Genomic DNA, 19,954 nt, shown 5'->3' on the forward strand with positions numbered 1-19,954 from the left:
GTTATTTCTATTCAGATTTCTTGCATCTCTCTATTAAATTTTTTCTCAATTCAGAGGGGCTGTATTGACATGAAAGTTTCAAGAAACACTGTTCCCAAAGCATCAAAATACAATTTTTCCAAATCTTTGAACAGTACACAATAACAGTAATATGAACATTAATTGTCATGACGATTGATATATATTAATTATATATGTATAGTATATAGTGTGTGTGTGTGTGTGTGTGTGTGTGTGTGTGTGTGTCTGCGTGTGCTCTGTGGTCACTAAGCTCTTTTAAATATGAAATTTAAAATTACAGAGTTGAACATGTTCAAGTAAATGTTCCTTATTTCATTCACTTTTCTCTCTCACTCCATCTTTCTCTCTCTCAGGAGTCAGTGAAGACAGAAGTTCTGTCCATGTGGCAACTGATGAACAAATGGGTTTTTGTGTGTGTGCGTGTGTGTGTGTGTGTGTGTGTGTTCAATTGTTATTATTTATTATTTTATGAAATATAAAATATACACAATCTTGAATCTGCCCCCAGAGTCATCCTTGTGTCGTGCCTCTGTACTTTAAAATATGTGGTTGAGATCTAGTGACTGAAAAGGCCATAGCATATGCTTCCTTCTTTATTTTACTTGATTAGATAATTATGCCAATTAGTCACACAAATTGCTCAACATGCAGCTCTTGAAGCAACCAAGTTGACTTGCAAGAAAGGAAGTAGTATTTGGGTGTCATAAACCTTTAAAACTATAAATATTTGTGGAAATACTGCCTTGGTTGCACATTTTTCGATCCTTCAAATCTTGGGTCCTAGAAATGCGGTCCTAGAATTGCAGTTCTCCATTTCGATAGGTGGCGCTGTCACAAAAACCTAAAAAACACATTTTTTAGCTCAAAATGTGCTATTGTTTTTAGATGCTATCAGATTATTTTTCTCATTTTCATTAAGGGTGTCAATAATTCTGCAGGGCACTGTATTTCAATCTGGGATTTTAGACGTGATCTGTGTCCACATAAATGTCCAATCATGCTGAAAATATTGGTCCCGACTTTAAATACTCATACCGTTCACTTGTTAATTTTTATACGTGAGGCAGCCCTTAATCAGCTGTCAGAAACATTTCTGTTCAGAAATCTATATATATATAGTAGAATATGTCAGAATGTTACCATTTGAAGGGGTTTTCAGAGTATTAGGCTCTTAGACTACTTTAAAGCAATTAAGAAGCAGGAAATATCAGTGCTTCATATGTAATAAACCATGGTATCAGGGTATTTGGACTGCTTTTCATTTTGCTGCCTACACCTTATGGATTTTTAACTTAGCTCAGACACGACAGGCCTACGCTGACCTTATTTAGTTGATAATATCTTTCATGGAATTGCATGTTTTTGATGAAATGAGGTTTTAATCCAAGAGCAGTGGTGCATTTTCTATTGATTACTCACTTAATCTTACTGAAAGGACATGTACTTGTCTGGATACATACCCTCTTTTAGTCTGTGATGGTTTGTGCAGGTTCATGTCCTCCTGTTCTGTTAAAGCACACTACACTGATTAAAAGCTTTAGGAGTGTGTACTCTGTGCAGTTGTGTGCATCAGTGTATGTGTGTGTGAAAAGTAGACTTGTATGAGCCTTGTTACTTTGGGAAATGGAGTTGGAGTATATGAGTGCCCTGAGGGAACAGGGGCCATTGTTTTATCGACTAGTGCTGCTCTTCTTAGACTTAGACATGCCTCCAGCGGGATCCTTTAAGACCACATGAGGCATGAGGTCAGTCTTGTCTTCATCCCCTTCTGCACATGTGGGAAAACATTTCCGTATGTCTACACTCTGCCTGTGTGTAGAGGTACTGGGCATCTCATGTGTTAGTTAGTAACACAGAACTAAGAAAACACATGCATGGTAACAAGAATAATAAAAAGCATAACAAACAAGAACAAGAAACAAGAAAACTGACATAAACCGTTGTTACGTCCTCTGAGTTGGCCTAATGGGGTATGAGGGAGACATAGACATTAAATTGAAAGACAACTTTCCAAATTAGAGTATTATCTCTCTGAAAACTCGCTGCCAGTAAACTGACACAAGGACATCAAAATAAATGCTGGAAAAGTGTTACAATTTATTTAGTGCAAAGAAGAAAGACAAAGGGAAATAAATGTACATACAGTATTTAAAGGGCAGTGATTAGAACAAAATGGAACATAGGGAAAATAAACACGAGCTGTGCTAAATCAAAGAAAATAACAAAACCAAAACACACACTAACTAGTCCCCTCCTCCCCTCTGTAATCTAACTGAAACTGAAAGAAAATTACCAAACACAGAATCTGTGTGTAATATGTAAGTCATACATACACAAAAGGAAATAACAGGAAAAACAACAAAAACAAAACAAAACAGTAGAAACAAAAACAAACAAAGCAAATGGAGAAGGCAAAAAAAAAAACTAATTTACAAAAGTTACTAATCAGCAAATAAACACAAACATGGAAACAAGCCACAAGCAGAGTAAACAATTGAGAATACTGATCTAGAAACAGGATCAACAACCGTAAATACATACACAGCTGAGGACATTATTGCTCAGTTTCTCGCCTCTGCCAAGGATGTTGCGCTCTGCCTCCCATCTTCCTCAAGGACGTTGTATCCCTGCCTCCAACCTCTGACAAAGACATTGTCATTCCACGTCCTTTCTCGTCCAAGGGTGTTGTTGCTCCACTGCTCCTCTCCACCAGGGACATTGTCACTCCTTCCCTCGCCACCCATGAGGATGCTGTTGCTCTGTTGCTGTTGAGAAGGATATCGTATCGCCTCCCGTCTCTACTGAAGACATTGTCACTCTGCCTCTGCTGTGGACATTGTCGGTCCTCCACCGCTGAGGACATTGTTGCTTTGTCTCCTGCTTCTGTGGAGGACATTATCGCTCTGTCATGCTTTCGTAGAGGACATTAGCACTCTGCTCCTACCGAGGACATAGTCACTGCGCCTCCCGCTTCGACCAAGGACATTATCACGCCACCTCTCTTGAGGTCATTATAGCTGTGCCTCCCACCTCTGCTGAGGATGTTTTCACACTGCCTCCTGCTTACACGAAGGACATTATCACTCTGCCTCTGCTGTGGATGTTTTCACTATGCCTCCAAACCCCAAATAGGATGTTGTTGCCCTGCCTTCATTCTCTCCTGAGGACATTGTCATGTCACCACTTCTGAAGATGTGGTTGCTCTGCCTCCATTCAGGATTCTCTGATTCCCACCTCTGTCAAGGTCATTGTTGCTCTGCCTTCCATTTCCGCCAATGGCTTTGTTGCTCCATCTTTACTGAGAACCTGGTCGTGTCTCCTGGTTAATGCCAAACTCCAGTCTTTGTTCCACCTCCGGACAATGTACTTAATGGTCCAGGACTCACTTCATGTCCATGTAATCATGATTCAGAAGCAGTTTGTCAGAATGACCATGTCCTCTATGTTTAAGGAAGGTTCTGCCATAAACTCCCTCTCTCAGTGTGCATTGTGTTTTCCAGCCCAGCAAGCACTGCTTATGTGCTATTGTTTTGGTTTTGTTTTCTCCCCGTTAGTTAATTTGCCCTTGGTCATAACATGTTCATGCTTTTTGGTCCTTGTTTTTTGCTTTTTTCCTGCGTTATGCATTTTGTCATTCTAGTTTCATTGTGTGTGCTTTCTTAGTTGTGTGTTACAATTAAATTATTTTATTAAAACCTTTGAGCATTAGTATCATCCATCCATCCATTTTCCATACCCTACACAGGGTCGAGGTGGAGCCTGGAGCCTATCCCAGGGAACTCTGGCACTAAGGTGGGGAAACCCTCAACAGGGTGAATTAGTATCATGTTTCCACCAATCTGCAGTGTAACAATTTGTTCCATATTAATGACTGTCTTCCAATTCATCTAATTAACAAGCTAGGTAAAAAAAAAAAAATCAATTTGCTCATGTGTTCATGCATAATCTCCAACAATTCTCAAGCCTTTGGAAAAGTCTACAATTAAATGGGCATCCATGACATGGTTCATGATGGATTACATTGAGCTCGACTACACTGCTGTTAACACTCAGGTATCCATTGGGTACTTTGAAAGAAAAGTGTTCTGCTGTACTGTGTTGACACAGTGAAGGTTTATAACTTAGCTGTTTTGACTAATAGCTGAGAAAGCCAGTGGTTGTGGAGTGAGGAGTCAGACTCACTGTGCAATGTTTGGATTAGCTCAGCTGATAGCATCATGCCAGTAAATGTGTGTATGTTTGAGGTTCTGTGCCTGCTATGTGGCCTCTTTATGAGTCAGCGGACTTAATAGCGGTGTTGCTTAGCTGTTGTTATATTAGTGTCTAGCTGGGTCTTACTGACGGTAAGTGAGAAAGTACAATGCCATTAGAACCTGACCTGCTTAAATATAAAATATATTTCTTTAGTGAAGCAATTTATTATCCCATAGCACTGTTGAATTCTTAAATCTGATTAGTAAGAAGGTTTTTATAACAGCATGACTCTGACAGGCCAATCACATGTTTAAATTAATGTGTTCATTCTAATACATAACATTGACAGAACATTGTTGTTTCTGTCAGGTTTTCTGTCAGAAAATGTTTATTTAACATTTATGTAAGGAGTCTTCAATGTCAGCTTTGTAATGGTCAGTTAATTTTTACTTCAGGACAGAGAACTTTGTGCTTGCAGTTCCCTTTCAAAGAGAACTCAACGTTGCATGAGCTGTGGGAAGTGTCCTCGCGCGCAACCTGTATCTGAATTCTGTGTAAAATCATGCCTATTTATTGGTGATGTGGCATTTCATGCGCTGCGTAAAACGGCACCTGTAAACTACGTCATCAGCTTTATTATCTGCAATGAAGATCTGTGTGAACATTCCTAAAAGCTCTTCTATTTTTTCAGAAACTATATATCTTTACTTTTATGTTTCTAACCTCTTTAAGAGAATGAACCGTAGAGAGTTAGGGAAGTGTGTTACTCCTTGCTTCTGTTTCATTACAGGGGAGGATGGACCCACTTTTTGTGTGAAGTGTTTGGGAGTCCAGCATGCGGCAGCAGTCCTTGAGGTAGCTGACTATGCGCATTGTGAACGCTTCACATTTAAGCAGTTCAGCTCTGTATGTGCTCTCTTCTCAGCCAAAGAGAGTTGGGTTTTGGGGCTCTGGTTCGGCCACTGCTGAGGCAGCCAGCCGGCTCAAATCCTGGGGATCCCATATGGATCTGGAGGAGAAACCGGAGATAGCATGGCTCTATCTCTTGCTCTGTCCTCTGATCCGACTCTCAACTTCTGCATTTTGGTGTTTGCATAGCGATTTCTCTTTCCGATATGGAGAGTCAACCCACCCTCTCTGACTCCGAGGAGTCAGAGGGGGGAGCCAGTGCACTAAAAATGGAGAGCAGCTCTCAATCCTATATAGGGCAGCTTGAAGTGATCACTAGGGCTGTTGAAAAGTTGAATTTAGACTGGCCCAAGGAAGAGGAAGTGACTCACGGCAGGCTGAACGAACGTTTTCTCTCCAGTGAAAATAAATCTCCCTCACACCACAGAAAACTCCCCTTTTTTTCAAAAGTGCATGACAACATATCAGGGTTCTGGAGAAAACCATACACCAACCATGTTTATAAACCCACGACAATGGATTATTTGGCCATCGTGAGGAATGAACAGTATGGATATTTGGCTATGCCAAAGGTGGAGGAAGCTCTTGCGAGCTACCTCTCTCCATCGATGGCAGGGAAATTAGGGGAGCTGGCTTTGCCATCAAAGCCATTTAAGACCACCTCGGTGTTGGTTGGCCAGCTCGAATATGGTTCTCAGAGATAATATCTCTGCTCGACGGCACTCCTTGCGAGATTCCTGTCCGCAGGGATCTACTGTCTCAAGCCGGCGGGCTTTTTTATCACCCTTGGCCAGAACTATGGAAAGTGTGGACCTGGCCCCTGAGGGGCCCCAGCTAATAGATTGTGGTCTCACAACTGAGGTTGTAGAGGCCATTTTGAACACTAGAGCACCATCCACGAGGAAATTCTATGCGCTCAAGTGGCGCCTTTTTTTCTCATGGTGTGAGGAACGTCAGCTAGACCCAGTGAACTGCGCAAAAGCTACACTCCTGGAGTTCTTACAAGGACGTTTCTCAGCAGGGTTTGCGATTTGGTCATAGGGTCTCCTTCCACTAGGGGGATTGCCTCCTCGAAGGCTTTGTCCAAAGTGGTACCCTTACAGGATGTGTGTGCTGTGGCGGGGTGGTCACGCAACATCTCGTTCCCTTCTCAGGGATCGGGGGTAAAATTATACATAACATTTTTAGAGAAGGAATGCAGTTTATTTAATTGGGCAATCCAGGAGTAAAATGCATATGCTCACTTACTGTAGCTTGAGTAGCTTTGGATTCACATGCAAATGTATTGGGCGATTTAATAAACAATTATCATCTTTAAGTAATCTTATAATCTTTTGGCTCATCAAATTGAAGGTGAGGAGCAGAAGCATAAAACTTGGATAGTTGTATAAATTCTATCCAGATCAAGTATCATATTTGCAGTCTATGACATCGCAGTGGAGGCAAAAGCATTTTACTCACAGAGAAGCACTGCTGAGAGGTGAGAATAGTTTGGGGGGGGGGAATCCACACGTCAATAAGTAATTGACAAAAAAGCTGGAGGATTCATCCTCTTCAAAAACACAAAGAATTTCTTTGTTGCTGAACCCAATCCTACGGAAGCCCTAAGCGGCCACGCATTATTGTTTTTTTTTTTGCTTTGCCTATTCACTGCCCAACAGGCACTTTTATTATTTTTTGTGAAGATGCAGTCTTGTCTTGCTTGAAATTAAAATATTTGTCATAGGCTTACGTGTATTTTGATTAGGCTGCATATTTATTTTACCTCATGTTTAATGTGTCTGCATTGAAAATGTGCAATAAATATTGTTGAGGTGTTATTGAAATGTAATACTTTGTTTATTAGCTATACATATACAAGAACGACATATGCCCCCAAATCATAGCACACATTAGACATTTTAATAGTTTGGACCTTTGGGGGGAGAAAATGTTAGTGGTCTCTAGTGTAAATCTCCTTGTGAATATGCTCTGTAACAATGCATTTGATAAATGTTGCCACATGTTTAAATTAATACATAAAATGTTTAAATATTTGGTTTAATTATTTAACATTGAAAATATATGATTGGGCTCGGATCTTTTGAACAGGCCATACCCTCAGTATGATGGAGTTGGTATACTCGTTCCCACAGGGTGAAGCTCACACAACATTGAGTTCCCTTTGAAAGGGAATGTCTGGGTTGTAACCCTGTTCCCTGACAATGTAACAAGATGCTGCATAGCTTTGTCATACTGGTATATGCCTGTGAACCGCGTCTTCGCTTCAGATAATACAGTGCATCCGGAAAGTATTCACAGTGCTTCACTTTTTCCACATTTTGTTATGTTACAGCCTTATTCCAAAATGGATTAAATTCCTTATTTTCCTCAAAATTCTACAAACAATACCCCATGATGACAACATGAAAGAAATGTGTTTGAAATCTTTGCAAATTTATTAAAAATAAAAAACAAAAAAAGCACATGTACATAAGTATTCACAGCCTTTGCCATGACACTCAAAATTGAGCTCAGGTGCATCCTGGTTCCACTGATCATCCTTGAGATGTTTCTACAACTTGATTGGAGTCCACCTGTGGTAAATTCAGTTGATTGGACATGATTTGGAAAGGCACACACCTGTCTATATAAGGTCCCGCAGTTAACAATGCATGTCAGAGCACAAACCAAGCCATGAAGTCCAAGGAATTGTCTGTAGACCTCCGAGACAGGATTGTATCGAGGCACAGATCTGGGGAAGGGTACAGAAGCAAGAAGTTTGGAACCAACAGGACTCTTCCTAGAGCTGGCCACCCGGCCAAACTGAGCGATCGGGGAGAAGGGCCTTAGTCAGGGAGGTGACCAAAAACCTGGTGGTCACTCTGATAGAGCTCCAGCATGTTTCTGTGGAGAGAAGACAACCTTCCAGAATAACAACCATCTCTGCAGCACTCCACCAATCAGGCCTGTATGGTAGAGTGACCAGACGGAAGCCACTCCTCAGTAAAAGGCACATGACAGCCCACCTGGAGTTTGGTAAAAGGTACCTGAAGGACTCTCAAACCATGAGAAACGAAAGATTGAACTCTTTGGCCTGAATGGCAAGCGTCATGTCTGGAGGAAACCAGGCACCACTCATCACCTGGCCAATATCATCAGTACAGTGAAGCATGGTGGTGGCAGCATCATTCTATGGGGATGTTTTTCAGCGGCAGGAACTGGGAGACTAGTCAGGATCGAGGGAAAGATGAATGCAGCAATGTACAGAGACATCCTTGATGAAAACCTGCTCCAGAGTGCTATGGACCTCAGACTGGGGTGAAGGTTCATCTTCCAACAGGATAATGACCCTAAGCACACAGCCAAGATAACAAAGGAGTGGCTACAGGACAACTCTGTGTATGTCCTTGAGTGGCCCAGCCAGAGCCCAGTCTTGAACCCGATTGTACATCTCTGGAGAGATCTGGAAATGGCTGTGCACCGACGCTCCCCATCCAACCTGATGGAGCTTGAGAGGTCCTGCAAAGAAGAATGGGAGAAACTGCCCAAAAATAAGTGTGCCAAGCTTGTAGCATCATACTCGAAAAGACTTGAGACTGTAATTGGTGCCAAAGGTGCTTCAACAAAATATTGAGCAAAGGCTGTGAATACTTATGAACATGTGCTTTTTTGTTTTTTATTTTTAATAAATTTGCAAAGATTTCAAACAAACTTCTTTCATGTTGTCATTATGGGGTATTGTTTGTAGAATTTTGAAGAAAGTAATGAATTTAATCCATTTTGGAATAAGGCTGTAACATAACAAAATGTGGAAAAAGTGAAGCGCTGTGAATACTTTCCGGATGCACTGTAGAAGCTGATGAGTTTACAGGCGCCGTTTTATAGTCACGCGATGTGCGAAATGCCACGTCACCAGACCACGGCAGACTTCAGATACCGGTCACACGTGAGGGCACTTCCCACAGTGTGAAGCTCACTCAACATCTTGTTCCCTTCTCAGGGAACAGGGTTACCCCAGACAATTTCTCTGTAATTTAACAAATTGCACTTTTTTGTCATATTAACATCACAGAGGACAAAAATGAGAGACTGGTTAAGAGAATGATTATTTGTAGCTGCTACAACTGATAAAACCTTTGATGTGTCGTTTTTTTTTTTAAATAAATAAAATAATAAAGTAATCTCCTGCAAATCAATGTGGTATAAAAGGAAACACTTTGGGTATGTTGATATTGGAAAATAATCAGCTTCAGTGGTGTAACAATAAGTCTGCTTCACATCCGACTGCATCCCACAAGCCCATTGTTGATTGTTTTCATATAGCAGCACACCAGTCATGTTTCATTTTTCACTTAGTCAATCTTTGGGCATTAGAAGCACAGGAATGAGAAACTTCATTCATTTTTATTTTGTCAGTAAATTGAGCTAAAGGTATGCAATTCTGTACTGGGGTTACACAGATGGTGTGTGTGTGTGTGTGTGTGTGTGTGTGTACATATGTGTGTCTGAAAGAGTAACTGGGAACAATTAGAGGTGGGAGTGGACACACCTCACTGCAGCTGAGTGTGTGTGTGTGTGTGTGTGTGTGTGTGTGTGTGCAGTAATTTATAAATCATGATGAAGCAGTGGGCTTCAGTATATAAATGCCATAAGGCTGGCAGTAAGGTTTCTTGGATAGTTTTCTCCTCCACTCCCATTCTGTTTAATTAATATCTAATGTCTGGATGCAGGAGCACGCTTACTGACGTAAAACCTCGAACATGACGCACTCACACGTGGAGCAGGAGTGTGTTACGTGTTCAGTACAATTTTTATGTTTAGCCAGAATAAAAAAAAAAGAAAAGAAAATCAGTATCTGATCAAATAACTGATCCTAATGGCATACTTTTCTTTTACATATCCTGTATTCCTTTTTGCCAGTGTACATGTTTATTTCAGAGATTTGCCCTACTCCAGTGATTCTCCCTTCAAACACCAAAGTGTGTCCTGGTGTCAGCTCTACTAATAAGACGAGACTTTCTTTACAACAGCATGGCGAGGTCAATCCGGAATGTGCCACTTTCATTTCCAGTCTGTTGTGCTCACTTTCCTGAAGAATGTGCTCTATGATTGCTTTCAGATGGCAAGGTGGAGGTGACCAAGGAGGGCATGAAGCTGTGCACCATGGGACCAGGCAAAGTGTTCGGCGAGCTGGCGATCCTCTACAATTGCACACGTACTGCCACTGTTCAGAGTGAGTGAGCACAGCACATTGACGCATCACCCATACACACACACACACACACACACACACATTGAAATTTCCCTACAACTTCATGAATTGACTGTCACCATGGAAACCTGGTAATGTAGTTTCGGCAGTTACTTTCAAGAGTAACTATGGAAACACACACACACACACACACACACACACACACACACACACACACACACGCAACCTAGCAGATCTCTGGACTCTACTAGGAATAATGACATCTGGACTGAGATGGCCCAAATTCCTCGGCACACAGCTTTTTCAGTGGGCAGTAACAATTTTATTATTATGATGTTTTTTTTATTTCTAAATATATTTTATATACAAACATACAAATGCAAAAAGCAATCACTTCTGCTTGTCCTCTTGCCATCCATATACATGTCACATACGTTGTATAATTTGTATTATTTAGACAAATAATTAGCATTGATGGAGCACAATGGAGCTGATTTTTCCCCTCATTACACCAAACACTTTCAGATATTTTATTTATACTCACTGGTCAGTGCACATTGTTTTGTATAAATAAAATCAGTTATGTCTTCAGTGCATAAAAGACTCATGATTATCAAATATAAAAACTAGTCTATTCAGTTGTAAAGCCCTGAAATGTGTGTCTAAGGGAGAACGTGAGCGTGGATGTTCACATTTTGTGTGGTTTTGTAAACGACAGCAGGTCTGACAGTGTGTTCAGATATAATGATGGGAATTCCCAATGCAGCCATCAGCTTACCACCAAGAAGCATGTTTTGACAATGGGAGCTGAAGATCTTTTTTTTTTTTCTCTCATACGGCTCTCTGTTGCAAAAGACAAATTTATTCCTCCTCCTCTCTCTCTCTCTCTCTCTCTCTAACAAACGGTTTTATGTTGTGTTTTCACTGAGCTGCTTTTGCATTTCATAAAAATGTCAGATTAAAAAACAAAAAAAATGTTTTAATCACAAAAGGGACAGTAGGAAAAATGAAGACAACCAGCATGTCACAGACCCACACACAGGTCAGAGAGCGCTTCCAGTGATTGTTTTGCAATAGTTTGACATTTTCCAGATGATATCTGGGCATCTGGCTTTCTATAGTGAGCAGCATGGAAACCTGAACAAGTGTAAATAGTGTCTAAACCATAAACTCCCTATGAAAGAGGTGTGTGTCCTGACATTTCTCCCAGAGGTTAATCCTACTTTAGTAATATTTGGATGGGATAAGATTTCCAGATATAGCTATATCTGTTAATGTTGCTGGAAGATGCCTGTAGTATTATGATTATGTTTGATTTGAACGGAATTAGTTATCTCTGTATAAATCACAGAAATGAGAGTGTCTTTGCTAAGTATGCATAGTTTTGACATTTATTATGTGTTTGTTGTAGGCCTTATCTGTTATTAGTAGGTCACATGACCATAACATACAGTGGAGTCCAAACGCCTGAGACCACATAGAAAATCTGGGATTTTTTTTTTTCGTTTAAAACTGGAAATAAACAAAAGGTTAGAATTTTGAAATATTTAAAACAATGAATGTAAATGTTCAATATCTTGAATATTTAATATTCAGGATGCTAAGTCCCTATTGAAATATAAGTAAATGTGTGATATTGACCATGTTAAGTCCTTTGTACAAATGGGCAGGTTTTCCTCATCCTAATCTCTTCTATTGAAGCATGTGTTCAGATGACACACCAACAGATTTTATCTAAAATTGATCATAAGGTTTTGCACAAACTTGGAGTCCATGCCAGCTCGTGTTCACAATGTCAGTAAAGCAAAAAGGGGTTGTACCATATACAAAGAAACTCTGAAATTTATGTGAATATTTCAAAGATTCTACTGTTCACTCAAGATGTTGTCAATAATTTAATTTGTAATGAAAATTGTTGAATTAAATTAGAAAAGAATGCAAAATAGAAATGTTTTCACTAATGATTTTGTTTTATTAATTACCCATTAACAGGTCAATAATGCTTGAAAAACTGAATTAAGAACTAAATAAACCTAACTAGGCATGTTCTCTGCTATGTGTTTAACAGCACTGGAGATAATTGTCAAATACTTGTAGAGTGAAGTAGCCCTAATAAACAACACATTTTATTAATGTGTTTAATTTATTAACACTTATTGATTTAAGTTCTGTTCATATTTTGTGAGCAAAGATATTCTGGGCACTTATCTGTTTGGCAAGCATGGTCAAGGACAGCTAAGATGCATCGCAGAAAGATTTTTTGTTGTCAGACAGCATTGGCTATATTGGTTCCTATATGAATACACAATAGGCTTAAAAGAAACACATAACAAGAAACAGCAGTTTATTTTTGTCAATCTTAAAGCAGCAAACACCACACTTTTTAATGTCCAACTCGGTCGAAATCTGTCGGCCATTTATGATACCTATTGTCAGTCGTCCCAAGCCTACTTCCTGCAGTGGTTTTATACTGAAGGCAAAGCACAAAACCTCTTTTCCCACAGGATTTCATAGGAAACCAAGTCAATTTGGATAGGATATACCATATATTACCGGGGGTTATTTCTACAGGTCATGCAGTCTGTAAAAAAAAAAAAAAATTACTGACATGATGTATTCGGATGGGACTTAAATCCTAGATATACTCTGGTAATAACTGTGTTACATAATGTAAATAATTACATACAAAATTCAATCTAAAATAAAATAAAAATAGTTTTTTTTTTTTTTTTTGTGTGTCTTTTATGAACATTTTTGGTTTCTTAAACAACAGTTTAAGTGACCAAAGCTCACAGGAACAACATATTTCCAAAATTACACAGTACTATGTAGCAGCAAGACCCTGCCACCTAAAGTTTAAGTTTAACCCCTGTTAATTAGTTAATTATAAGCCTGATTATATATATATATATATATATATATATATATATATATATATATATATATATATATATATATATATATATATATATATATATAAAGGAGAAATATATGTATTCCAAGCTGATTTTTCTCCATGGAACTTAGATCTTAGATGGAGTCTCTTGTGCATTGTTAATTTTTTTTTTACCTGCACCTAAAACACCCTTATCATTTCTTATCATTCCTGCTGGTAGATAGCCTAGGTATATAATTTTAAAAAGTGTTCCGTGTCTCTAGGTCCAGTATATCTCCAAATACTGACTCCTAATAGGTTAGCATTTTGCACTGCCAGAATTACCTAATCCCACAGAATAGTCTGTAATTTATGGGGTTTGTCTGTTGTATATAAGTTATGTCACTCAACCTGAATATTAGTTTTTTATTTTTACCCTATTTTCTCACACCTTTGTCATTTGCCAATTCCCATCCACTATCATTTTCGAACTGCTGCTCATTCCTCAGTCCTGGAGGAAAGCGCTAACTGTCCTCATCAGCATACATGAGCTCACTGATGTAACACCATCCGTGACACCTCGAGAGCACGGCCAATTATTCTCTCTTGGACACATGGCCACAGATGGTTGCGGCATCATCAGGATTTGAACTCCCCATCTCCAGAAGAATCACCTGGATTCCTTCATGTGCTCATGTGCATGCATGGCGAGACCTGCCAGCAAAGTCACAAAGAAATGAGTGGCTCCTATGTGTCACACAATTCATTGGTATGAAGCTAGATTCATTGAGAATGCTATACATTCTTTCACCCCAGTGTGTGGGGAGCAGTCGAATTCAGGCAGGTTGCTATATGTAGTATCTGCTCCTTTGGAGGATGCTGATTGCTGACAGCAGCTGCAGCAGCAGTAGTTCACTAAAGTTTGCTGGAACTAAGAGTCTATTGAATGTGATTTATCAGCCTGCAGCTAGCTCCCAAATACCACCGACAGAGACAAAGGTGTGCCAGTTCCTCATGACATTGTGGAATTCAACATGTAAGTCTCCTTATCCAATTTATTCATAAAATGCTTTTAATTTTCTTTCCTTTTATCTTAAAAACCTTTCCTTTCTGTCTAATTGTTTGAGCAAGAGGTTAAATATAAAGCATAAATAATGCAAAGAATAGAAGATAAACACAATTTTCAGATAACGACTTCTCATTATTCCTAGTATATGTTTTGAGTTTGGGTTCTTATGTATTTAGTTAACTTTAAAATCAAAACACAGATTTTTCAGTGGGTTCTGTGTTTATAAATACAAGAAAACTTGATAACTCCTGCAAAAATAAAATGTGCAAGCTTATTTACTAACAGAATCTATGGAGGCATATATTGTTCGCATGAGTAAAATAGTACATTTTGTCCATCTTGAATATGCAGTTTGGGGTGTGTCTGCCAAAAGGTGCAAATTACAGGGTGATGTTTCTGTAAAGTGATTTGTAGTTTATAAAGCAAATTATTATATTTGAAGGGCAGGTATTACATTTGTGGAAACTTATAATAAACTGCACTAAAACAATGACAAAGTTTCTTAAAATGATGACTACTGTGGCAAAATTGGTTTCATATTAGATATTCACCACACATTTGCTTGCCATTCACATATTCATCGCACGACCACATAGCTCTCTGTTTAAATGCCAACAGCATTAAACAGAACTTTAGAAAAGGATTTCATTCACATATACCTTATTAACATAAACACATGTCTACACTGTTTTATTCACTTATTCATATTTTGAACATCCTCTTGCCCTTAGCAGGTGTTTCACTTGAGTTTCGGTTTCACTCTTCTGGGAGTTTCTTTGACACCAGAACTCACCACAGTTCCAGAGAACAATTAGCACACACAAAATAGTTATTTACGTTTGGTGTCCTCCCTGTATTTTCTTGTAAACTTTATCTCATCACACACTCAAATTAACACTGTGTATTCTGCATTGTACTAAAAATTTATTAAAATAAAATGTTTTATTTTATAATCTATTCTGTGATTAGGATTAATAGTTGTTTGGTAATGTTTAGATTTAAATAAATGTTTTTAATGTTAACCTCTGCCTGACATAGTCTAATTCTTTAAGTCTTTTAATTTTATAAACAAAAATGGAGGCATACACTTTACTCTTTTTTGGGGATTAAGATCAGTCAGAAAGCACTACACAACTGTTTGACTTTACCTTCTTTTGGGATGGCTGAACATGGCTCACCCCCATTGATCTACTTTTTTTCTGTGTTTACTCATCTAAATCCTTGAAGCTTTTCCCGTATATGGTTTGTTTTGCAGCATAGGGGTTTGAAGGATTCTTGCCTGTTAGATGGCAACACAGGCCTTGGGTGGTTTTGGGACTACATTACTTCTGTCTTTTGCCACCTCTCTTTTGTCTTCTGATGTTGTAAAGTATGCCAATGAAATGGTATATGTTAGAGGGTGAGAAGTGTGCCAGTGGATATTTATGCTATTATTGTCACAACAGCTGTTTTAGTTTATATTTGAAACCTTCACTTTAGCCAAATGTTAAGCTGGCTTTACACTATGTCTTTTTTGGCTCGATTTTGCTGTCAGGGACAAAAATTACACATTGCAAGATAATTATGTAATTGTGAGTTGAGATTGGAAGTCTTAGATTACATACTGTAACATGCTCACACTTCAACCATAGACAGCCAATGACAAAGTTCTCGCAGTTTCAGGAATTTCTGATTCAAATCTCATTGTGTAATTGCCACTACAATGCTCGACTAAAAGCCACCAATATCAGTACTCCATACGATTACATGAAAAATCATGGGATAGCTACAAATGGTGATGGAAAAACATAAATACAATATGCAAACAGACAGACAAAGTTCACTTTGAAGAATTTTTCCATGTATGTGACCCCGTTTTCTGCATAAGCCTGTTTGATGACATAAACAGAGCATAGTCATTTTATCGCAGGTCTATCATTAGAGGGTCTTCGTCATATAATCTAACATGGAGAACACATTAGTGCACAGTCTGTAGAATTTAACCTAGATTTTAATGGGATCTTAAAGTATAGTGTGACAAGAAATAATCTTAAAAGATGCTGTATTCACTTAAGCCACTTATTTAGTGTATACTGAGTTTAACCCACTTTCTGCTTGAATATAACAAGCTTTTGGTTATCTTTGCACATAGCACAAACTATTTACTGCACTCATTAACTTAACGCCTACAGCCAGGATAGCTTCTCACATCACAGATACAGTTTATGGACAGAAATAATTAACATAATCTTTTCTTGTATTTGTTCCACTTTAATTATAACATGGCTGGTATAAGAATAACAAGTTTAACATTTCAACAAAGAACAAGGACAGATTTCATTTTAGAAATATTCAGTTTAACCACCCTATTGCTTATCCAAGGCTTGCATATTTCGTCTGAGTTGTGGAGATGATCACAGGCAAAAAGATGTTTTTTCAGAAAAATGTTAAAATCAGGCTTATTGTGTCAGTGGGAAACAAGGGTCATAAAATAAATCAAGACTGTACTGTTTTGACACAAATGTATTGAAATATTTTTTTTTTTTTAAAAAGTTTGCTGCTGGAGAAAATAGCTTTGAAGTGAGTGATGCCAAAATAATAACTACCTTGCCTATTCCAGACATAATGAAATAAAAATGTAGTACCTTCCCTTTCTCCATACATAAGCAAAAACAGGAGAAAAATCCATGATTTTCAAAAGAAAAGACACGTTCCCTTTCAAAGGGAACTAGCATAACACTATGGGAAGTGCCTCTCGCGCGTGACCGGTATCTGAAGCTTGTGTAAAATCCTGCCTATTTATAGGCCTGCCATGGTCAGGTGACGTGGCAATTAAGCGCGCCACGTGATATAAATATGGCACCTGTGAACCGCGCCATCAGCCTTTATTATCTTCAGCGAAAGACTGCATTTCAGTTGTTTGTGTAAAGAAACAAAAAGACGCTTCATTTCCTCGCTATCTTTTTTCAAAATCTCAGAACTTTTCTATCCCTTAAAAAAAGAGAAGAAAAAAAGGAATGAGCTAGAGAGAAAAATATGAGTGAGAGAATTCAGGAAGTGTGTTATGGCTTGCTCCCGTTTCATCACGGGGAATAGTGCACACTTTATGGGTGAAGTGTCTAGGGATGTAGCATACGATGGCAGCCTCGAAAGGCTGTGCATGGTAATACCTACATTAAGCAGCTCGGCTTGCGACTCGCGCTCTTCTCAGAAGCCGAAGCGAGTTGGGTTTCAGAGCCTCGCGGATCTGGGCTGCCGAGGCAGCTAGCCGTCTCAGGTTCGGGGGATCTCTCATGGATCCGGAAGAGGAGCCAGAGACGAGCGCTGCTCTATCTCTTGCTCTGTCTTCCGGGTTCATGACTCCTCCTTCTGCTATGGAAAGCCAAAGGGGGAAAAAAAACATACACACAAAAATAATAGTAATAATTCCTCTCTGACTCCGAGGAGCCAGAAGGATGTGCTAAACACTGAGAGCAGCATATAAAGAGCTGCTTGAAGTGATTAATAAGGTTGAATGAGCCTTTTTCTCCCCAGTGAAAGTAAATCCCTCATACTGCAGAAACTCCCCTTTCTTCCAGAAATGCATGACAAAATATCAGGCTTTGGGGGAAAACCATGCATAAGCCGTATTTATAACCCCACGATGTTGGATTATTTGGCCATTGTGGGGAATGAACGGCATGGCTATTTAGCTATGCTGAAGGTGGAGGAGGCGCTTGCGAGCTACCTCTCTGAATCGACGGCAGGTAATTAGGGTGGCCGGCTTTGCCATCCAAGCCACCGTGTAAGGCCACCGTGCCATTGGTGGGCAAGGCCTATGCGGTAGTAGTCTTGCTTGTGGATCACTGCAGACAATGACAGTATTGCAGGCCTACCAAGCAGACCTGCTGAGTGAGCTCGACATATGGAGGCATTCAGCCAGTTCCTTCCCTGTTGTCTCGAGCTCACCCGGGCATCCACGAGTGGAGCCAGCACTAGTGCGAGGAAGACCCAGAAGGCGAGTATGGCAGCCTGCCAACCCCCGCAGACAGCCAGGGGAACCGGGCGGCCACAGTCGCGGCCTGCTACTAGGCCTGATCTGAGAATGGTCATGAAGGCCAAGCAGGCAAAGAAGAGCGGTCCTGAGGGGCCGTGGAGGGACGTATCAGGGGACATGAGGTTGTTAGGGCAGTTAGCCTCCAGTGCTACTATAGGGCCTCCCTTAGCCAAGGTGGTCCCCAAGTTTTCAGTGTTCTCTGGTCAGCGAGCTCTCACAGGGCAACGGAAATCTGATGCTTTCCCTCCAATAGAATGTGGAATAGTTAACGTCACTAAAAGACCAGCTGGCAGCGTGGAAACTACTGCCAAATGTGTCTCCATGTGTTCTGTCTACCGTAGAAAAGGGTTACCGGGTCCAGTTTATAGCACAGACCAGAGCCCGACGTTAGCGCAGGAAGTAAGATCCCTCTTGGACAAAGGGGCCATAGAACATTTACCCCGTTCCCTGAGGGAGGGAGGTTTTTACAGCCGTTATATCCTGGTCCGCAAAAAATTGGAGTATGTGGCCAATTTTAGATCTGCGTCATCTGAACTGTACTCTTCGGACATACAGGTTCAAGATGCTGACGCCCAAACTTATCGTTCCACAGATCCAGTTTGAGGACTGGTTTGTGACGATAGATCTAAAAGGTGCATATTTCCACATAGGAATATCACTAGCTTTATCCCCTCGCACCTTCACAAAGTGTATGCATGTCACTCTGGCTCCATTGTGACTCCAGGGCATCCGTGTACTAAACTACCTGGATGACTGATTAATTCTAGCACGATCCAGGGAGCTGGCGGTTCAACATCTCGATGTTGTTCTCGCCCACATGAAGAGCTTGGGGCTCAGTTTGAACCTCAGAAAAGTATGCTTTCCCCAGTGTAGTGGACAACTATTTTAGGGTATAATTCTACTACGATGAGGGCATTTCTGTCCCCAACCTGCGTAGGGTCAATCCTATCAACACTGAGCAAGATAGAGCTGGCTCTTGGGAGACTATTGGCGCGTATGGGCCTATTGCACAGGAGACCGTTCAGTGGTGGCTGAGAAGTTGAGGGTTTCGTCCAATGAACAAACCTCTGAGAATAATCAGTGTCACATGGCAATGCCTACGTGCTCTGAGAATTTGAGTGTCCCCGGTTTCTAGCCTTGAGTCACACTCTAGGGGTGTCTCTTTAGCACAAGATGGTAATGACAGACACCTCCCTCACAGGCTGGAGCGCGGTCTTAGACAGCTGTCCAGGTCACGGTCTCTGGTGCGGCCCTCATCTGGTGCGGCATATAAATTGCCTAGAAATGTGGGCCATAATTCTAGCACTGAAATTCCTTCTTCCTCAATTGAGAGGTCACCATGTGTTTACAGACAACACACCAGTGGTCTCATATATTGACCACCAGGGAGGATTATGTCCGTGCCCCCTGTTCAGGCAGGCGCAACTAATTCTTCTCTGGGCAGAAGGAAAGTTTGTCAGTGAGTGCAAGGTACATTCTGGGAATATGGGGGCAGACATCCTGTTGAGGCAGGGGCTGAGGCCCAGGAATTGGTGGCTCCATCCACAAGTGGTGGAGTCCATATGGCGAGGTTTGGCCAAGCGGGACTGCATGTGTTCGCCTCCAAGGAGACAACACACGGCCCGCTGTGGTTCGCCCTCACTCCTCCCACGCAATTAGGGCTGGATGCCATGGTGC

At 40.3% G+C, this 19,954-nt stretch overlaps 1 protein-coding gene across 2 annotated transcripts in view; it reads left to right on the plus strand.

Moving 5' to 3' along the window:
* prkg1b (protein kinase cGMP-dependent 1b) overlaps window positions 1-19,954 on the plus strand; it is a 256,193-nt gene that overhangs the window by 72,785 nt on the left and 163,454 nt on the right. For both annotated transcript variants that reach the window (XM_053639520.1, XM_053639519.1), the window contains exon 3: window positions 10,226-10,339. In XM_053639520.1, coding sequence (XP_053495495.1) covers window positions 10,226-10,339 — 114 coding nt within the window. The remainder of the gene's footprint in view (window positions 1-10,225; window positions 10,340-19,954) is intronic.

This window comes from Ictalurus furcatus, chromosome 13 (assembly GCF_023375685.1).
Source record: "Ictalurus furcatus strain D&B chromosome 13, Billie_1.0, whole genome shotgun sequence".
NCBI lineage: Eukaryota > Metazoa > Chordata > Actinopteri > Siluriformes > Ictaluridae > Ictalurus > Ictalurus furcatus.